Source organism: Cynara cardunculus (genome assembly GCF_001531365.2).
Source record: "Cynara cardunculus var. scolymus isolate 2C chromosome LG 7, CcrdV1, whole genome shotgun sequence".
In the NCBI taxonomy this organism is placed as follows: Eukaryota; Viridiplantae; Streptophyta; class Magnoliopsida; order Asterales; family Asteraceae; genus Cynara; species Cynara cardunculus.
Genome location: NC_037534.1, coordinates 7521831 through 7529355, shown reverse-complemented (window position 1 = coordinate 7529355; position 7525 = coordinate 7521831). Strand labels below are relative to the sequence as shown.

The window sequence follows — 7525 nt, the reverse complement described above, 5'->3', positions numbered from 1 at the left end:
TTCACTAATTATATTTTATTTAACTTTTTAGAATTATTTAAATACTATTTGTTGATAATTCTATTAACAACTAATACATATTTATATAGACAATCTTCAGATTATTAATCAAATTACTCATGCTACCGTACAACGCACGGTTCCCATACTAGTAATATAGTATAGATAGATAAGGGTGTAAAATGAAAAATAAAAAATTAAGATACTAAAAAACATGAGTACGTATTTATCATATTTAATAATATTATTAAATTCGATATTGGGTTCATTTATAAGGTATTGAAGAGATGATCATAATAGTTAATGTTAATATGAGAACGTGTAAAATAAAAAATAGCAAAAGAAGAGATATAAAATAAATTAAATAACTAATTATAAAGGTATAAACTGTAATTAATAATAAAAAATAATTTTATTTTTAATTATCATGTTGAACACGAAGGTTGTAAAGATTCAAAAATTGTACATAATGAATCAAAATTTATACCTCTTAAAAATTCAATAATAACCGTTTAACATGTTTTATAATATAATATAGAGATAATATAGATAGATAAGAGTGTAAATTAAATATAAGTTTTAAAAATAACTCACTACATATTTATGATATTTAATAATATGATAAAATTTAAAATATTCAATATTGGTTCATTTCAAAGGTGGTGATGAGACGATTATAATTATATAATTTATTAAAAAATGTATTTTATAATAATTTTAGTTTATGTACGATTATTTATTTTAATATGATAAAAATGTAAAACAAAAAATGAAAAAGTAAGTGGCATGAAACAAATTATATAACTAATTATAAAAGTATAAATTGTAATTTAAAAATAAAAAAATATTTGATATTTAATATTATCTTGGGACGTGGAGATATAAAGTTATGGGTTCTACAACTTTAAATTTGTAAATTAAGGGTATAAAATAGAAATGAAAAAAAACATAAGAAATATAAAACAAATTAAATACGATAACTATAAGGTATAAAATGAAAGTTTTAAAAATAATTCACTACGTATTTATATTATTTAATAATATGAGATTAAAGCGAAAAATATTTAGTATTAGGCTAAGGCATTGATGAGACAATTATAATGATATAATTTGTAAAAAGTGAAATATATATATATATTTAATATATGATTATGTATGATAATATGGTAATAACGAAAAATGAAAAAGAAATGAATATAAAGTAAATTAAATAACTAACAATAAGGATGTAAAGTGTAACATAAAAAAAAAAATTTGATTTTTATAACAATGGGGATCATGGGAGGTTGTATAGCTTCAAAAGTAATACTTTAAGTATACAGGGTAGTACCTTTAACACAAAGCCGTTTAGCATGTTTATATCTATACTATATTATATAGCATTTGAAAAAAGCTCTTAAAAGCCAGTTTTTATACATAAAATATTGTTTATTAATACATGTTACTTAAAACTTACTATTACAAATAGATTATGCGTAAGTACAACTTATTAAAACTCCATATCTGAATTTGAAACATAATCAAATACAAGATAAACATCTCATTTTAAATATAAAAAATCTAAAATATAATTAAGATAATCATTGAGTTTTAACATAATACTTAATTATTATCTTTATAAAATGTAATNNNNTAAATTAAATCATAATAAAAAATAAATTAAATCATAATAAAAAAATAGAACTTTTAAATAGTTGATTTGATATTGACATTGATATATTTTTTTTCAAAATTTTATGATATATTCAAAATTATATTTTATTTAAAAATAAAATCACTATTGCTTTCTTAAAAACAAATAAAATTGTATTATAATATCGACAGAGACAAAGAATAAAATAGAACATTAAAATCAAGAATTTATCTTGTTGCATTGCGTGAATACCCTTATAGTATATACTAGAAGGGTGATTGCATAATATAACAAGATATATCTCAAGTTTAATGTTTCGTTTTATTATTTATCTCTGTCGATACAATACGGTTTTTAGTGGTTTTGAGAAGCGAAGATTTTTTAATTTTTGAATAAAATATAAATTTTGAAGTATCATAAAATTTTTAAAAAAATATACATCGATATTAGTATCAAATTTCCAAGTTTACTATTTAAAGTTCTATTTTTTTATGTAATTTCTTTAATTTAATATTTTATTTATAATTAAATTCAGATTTAACCATGAAGTTAAAATAATTGTTAAGAGTTTTTAATAAATATTTAAAATATAGTATAGATATACATATTATAGATATAGATAGTATAACTATAAATATGGATAATAGCAGCAAAGATACCAAGCCCAGCAAAGATATTTAAAATTCCAGCCCATTTGTAAGCCGGAAGGAACTATAAAAACAACCCATCGGCATAAAACGTGAGGCCACGAGCCACTGCACGTTCGTAATTTATACGTTCAATATTCCTGCTCCGGCGAACAATTTTCCGGCCCCTCAAATCTGTTGAGATCTCCCCTACAATTCAACAATTGGAATTGATGTCGTCTACTTTCAGTGGCGATGAAACTGCTCCGTTTTTCGGCTTCCTCGGAGCCGCAGCAGCCCTTGTTTTCTCCTGTAAGCTCAAACCCTAAAGCTGAATTTATTTACTCTTTGATGCAACTTCGTTTTAAATATTTGAACTTGTTTTGATTAATTTTCAGGTATGGGTGCGGCCTATGGGACGGCCAAGAGCGGCGTTGGTGTTGCATCGATGGGAGTGATGAGGCCGGAGCTGGTAATGAAGTCGATTGTGCCTGTTGTTATGGCGGGAGTGTTAGGTATTTATGGATTAATTATTGCTGTTATTATTAGTACCGGAATCAATCCCAAGGCGAAATCATATTACCTGTTTGACGGCTACGCACATCTGTCATCTGGTCTTGCTTGTGGTCTTGCTGGACTTTCGGCTGGAATGGCCATTGGAATCGTTGGCGATGCTGGTGTTAGGTAAAGTATTCCATAACATTTAAATCATAGTTATTTCGGTGCGTTTTTGGTTTGACATTGGATTGCTAAGCTATTAAAGAGTTATTTAGTGTTGCTTGAAGTTTTGACGTTTGTGCATAATGATTATGAGGACAACCAATCCTCGGATATCCTTACTCGTAATTGTGCGATATTTAAATAGATGTTTGGTGCGTAGATCTTGTCAGGAAGAGTACTTTGAGGCTTTGAGCAATTATTAGCTGCAAGTGAATTGGGTTATCTAAGATGATATGATAAATTTAAAGCACTTATGTTTCATTATACAGGAGATTTTGTAATGGTGTTAGTTAACCCATGGCCATTTGGATTTGCCTTCAAGTAGCCTCAAGTAGGAATGGAGGATGATAGGAAATTTTGTTTTGCTTAGAAACTTAGTATGTGCAATGTCACATGCACCCCTGATATACTGTACCTTCTTTGATGTTTTTGAAATTTTCTACTAGGCTGGGATCTTTTTTAAGAAACACTAGAAACCATATCTGAGGGGTGAAAATTTTACCCCCCTCCCATTGACAGACCCCTAGGTAATTTAGTAGGCCAACCAAGAACATGATTCAAATGGAAGAATCTAGTTTACCATGTACAGTCAACCATTTAGACGAGTCCAGCTGGGATTCTTATCTACAAATTACCACAGGAGAATGTTTTATGAATGAGGTTGCTTGATTCTCTTCTTGCCATACACTGACTTTTCTTGGTGAAGGGTGTGTTTGTCTTAGCTGAGTGTAAGCATGCATTGCGTTATATAATTTGAGATGATAAAAGATGGTACCTTTCTGTTTTGAATGATGCATTGTTGGAATGACTAAGATTACTGAATTGTATGAAGTATCAATCAATTCAATGTTTAGGACAAAAATAAAGGCCATTGATGATCTAATTATAATGCACAAATGCTTTTTTTTTTAAATATAATTGGTGTGTCAAACAGCAGCCATTTTGGAATAGGTTCAAGAAACAATCAGAATTGCAGTTACTACCATTTAAATGATATTCCTACTCAGTTGGCTGAAATATGTTTTCAGTATCATAATTCTGTTCTGAATCCATAAAAAGAAACAATCCAACAGATTACACCTTCATATCCTTTGGATTTTAATTACAAAGATAAAGATGGACTTTAGGTGCACATCTCCTTCCACACTCTTTTGACTTTGGTGCATAAGTACCCTAAGAAGACCTTTTGTTCAACCCTAAAATTCCTAATTAGTTGAAGTAAAAATAAAGTAGCTTTGGTTCTATAGAATGTTCACAAAATGGAGCCTCGGTATTTGATGATGTCATCAGCATTTTAGTTGGTCATAGATCTATTTATTGACATTATGTTATTTCTAGCTAACTTGTTCTTGCTGCCAAAGCGATATGATTAATGTCATTGTGAGCCCGTTTTTTAGATGACTGTAACTCCATCCTTGATACTTTGACTATCATTATCCTATCAATTGCGATCTTAGTCACAAATGGTAGCATGATGATCCATCATAACCACCTTCGTCCTGCTCAAAAGAAACGAGGTCTGGTAGTTTAAAATATTGGAAGTCGCTAGACCTTGACATCACACTGTCATTATTTTAGTCAAGTCCTTGTTATAAAATAAGCATGTAAGATCTTAATCATAATGATTATTTGTTATATCACAAATAAGAAATGTTTGGCTAGTGATGGGTTGGTGGTCTCAACTGATGACATTTATTAAATTTTCTGCCATACAGAGGACGGGGAGAGGTCTAGGAGAAGGAAAAAGAATTAGGACCAATTAACTATTTGGCAGTAGTGCACCTTTTCATATTTATATGTTGGTCCATCATACTTGTCAAAAGCATATATTTGCTACGTAACTTGTAAGACTGAATTTGATTCATGAAACAAATGATGTGGATCCAGTGGTAATATCATATGCCTCCTATTCAATTATATCATTCAGTTCTTTTCATGAATCAAACTATGCATTCCCATCAACAAATCAGTATGTTATCTGATTCATGATACAATTCTATAATTTATTAGCAAATGCAAGTGGAAAGATGTTCCTTTTGTTATTTGATGAAGACATTTTGAATGACTAATGGGACTATACAATGTTCTCATGATCAAAATAAAATATATGTTGGTTTATGCATTGCTAGAATGCCGACTCTTTGTGTTTGTACTTGTACATATTATATTCTCTATTTAAAAGAAAATTCTAAGCGAATATGCCATCCAATTAATTCAAGATTGATGTAATTGGTGTAGGAATTTTCAATTTGATTCACAAAACAAGTATGATACAAGTACCTTATTTGAATATGCTCCATTTTGAAGGCACTTTAATTGTAATATAAAAGTGTTAACGAAAAGGGATGACTGGGGTCGCCCAACAATTTGTTTGTGGGATAATCATGTTCTTGCACATGGATAGAGCTATCATGATTCATGCTTGTGTGATCTTATATGTTTGCTCTTTAGTCCATGCTGGTCTTCTTATTGAACATGGAAAAAGATAAAATGCCTGATATTTTATGCTCGAGTTTCTTAGGGAAGTGATAATGGTCAAAAAACACTCAATTTTCTCAAGTGAATTAAAAAAACTTAAAAAGGAGTACTTTACTTTAGAATCTGAATCTCATTCTCAAGCTTGTCATTTTAGCAAACCTTCATATTTGCCTGGATGACTAGCTTAATGCTTTTTATAATTGTTCTAGCATTCATTTTAAACAAAAGGGCAGAATGCAAAGTTTCCCAAAGTTCTTATTTAGTGTAACAAGGAATTTTATTCTCAATCGATGTAATAAAGTTCCAAAGTTTTCTACTTCTTATCTATTGTGACCAGTAACTTGTTGATCTTGTAACATTTGATGCCGTGGATGTCAAGTCTATCATTCACTTTGTCATAACCTTTTGTAAACGCGTATTCATGTCATCAAATGTTACAAAGATGAAATGCATACAAAATAGTAAAATTTGGAACTTTGTTACATCGATTTAAAAAAAAGTTCTTCGTCACACTAAATAGGAAGTAAACTAAATTTTGTAAACAAAAACTGTTCATCAATTCTAATACTTCTAATGGTCAATCTACCTTCTAAAACTTGCGATATTGTGATCAGGGCAAATGCGCAGCAGCCGAAGCTTTTCGTTGGAATGATTCTTATTCTAATCTTTGCTGAAGCACTTGCTTTATACGGTCTCATTGTTGGCATCATTCTCTCTTCCCGTGCTGGCCAATCAAGGGCTGATTAAGTTGTACAATTTCTCATCCATCATCAGCAACATGTTATCAGGTTAGTTTCACGAGTTGAGAAGGTCCAGATTCATCTTTTCAAAATCTTTCTTCCTGTTTTCAAATTGTTTGTTAGTTACTAAACTGGAAGCAACTTTTGCCCTCGAATAAAGACTTAAAATAGCATTGTTTATTTACCTATTTTGTATTATAAATACACATCATGGAAACAGCCTCTCTATAGGTACATCCTACCCCCAGATCCTTACCTTGTGAGTATGGTTCGTTCGGTTTAGTCTGGTTTGTGTCATGCATACATATCATGGAAACATCCTATCTATGCGGACATCCTACCCCCAGACCCTACCTTGTGTGGGATATATACCGGGTTTGTTTGGTATGTATCATGCATACATATCATGGAAACATCCTCTCCATGCGGACATCCTACCCCCAGACCCTACCTTGTTGTGTGATATATACTGGGTTTGTTTGGTATGTATCATGCATACATACCACGGAAACATCCTCTCTATGCGGACACCCTACTCCCAGACCCTACCTTGTGTGGGATATATATTGGGTTCGTTTGGTATGTATCATGCATACTTATCAAGGATTACATCTTCTCTATGCGACATCCTACCCCTAAACCCTTCCTTGAATGATATATATTGTGTTCGTTTGGTGGTTTAGTTTGTATCATGCGTATACATAAAGGTGCAACATTGTAGATTATTCAAGCGCACTGCTCCTAAGCTAGCATGTTCTTTGTCCCCGTTATCTAAGGGGCCGTTTACTAAACACTTACTTGGTAAGTGCTTACCGGATAAATTTTCTTATCGGATGAACATGAGAAGGGCCAAGAATCTAACCGGGTAAGAGCGATGAGAATGATGGAGAGTCTTACCTGATAAGTGAGGATGACGACTCTTACCCATGTAAGCGCTTACCCAGTAAATTGTTGCATTCGATATGTTTTGATGTACTAAAATCTTGCGCATCAAACTAAATCATAGTGTGGACTCCTATTGGTAAGTGCTTACCGGGTAAGCAATTAGGTAAACGGCCCCTAAGTCTCTTTATGCTTAAGCTAGAATCTGGTTGTTACACTCGCATTTAGCCTTGAACTGGTTCAAGAAACTCGGTTGGTAACAGTTTGGCCGAAGACCAGTTGTTTCTCTCATTTCTAAGTGTATCCCTGCTTGTGTCGATTTCAATACTTAACGCAGAACGGAAGTAAGAACACATACATTGTTAGGAAATAGGGTATTAGAAGGAGAAATGGCGCCACAAATCTATGATTAGAACGTGAAGGATCACCATCCTTAGGATATTACT

The 7525-nt window shown here is 31.3% G+C and overlaps 1 protein-coding gene across 1 annotated transcript; it reads left to right on the top strand.

The window, feature by feature from the left end:
• The first annotated feature begins 2363 nt into the window (after positions 1–2363).
• LOC112515521 (V-type proton ATPase 16 kDa proteolipid subunit) lies at positions 2364–6420 on the top strand. The gene is made up of 3 exons (XM_025122395.1): positions 2364–2571; positions 2658–2943; positions 6072–6420. The coding sequence occupies exons 1-3, from the start codon at positions 2493–2495 to the stop codon at positions 6202–6204; spliced, it is 498 nt and encodes a 165-aa protein (XP_024978163.1). The 5' UTR covers positions 2364–2492; the 3' UTR covers positions 6205–6420.
• The last annotated feature ends 1105 nt before the right edge of the window (positions 6421–7525 follow it).

Coding starts and splice junctions, on each gene's coding strand:
- LOC112515521 (XM_025122395.1), top strand. CDS start 2,493: ATGTCGTCTACTTTCAGTGGCGATGAAACTGCTCCGTTTTTCGGCTTC. Junction 2,572..2,657: donor AGCAGCCCTTGTTTTCTCCT/GTAAGCTCAAAC, acceptor ATTAATTTTCAG/GTATGGGTGCGGCCTATGGG. Junction 2,944..6,071: donor GTTGGCGATGCTGGTGTTAG/GTAAAGTATTCC, acceptor TATTGTGATCAG/GGCAAATGCGCAGCAGCCGA.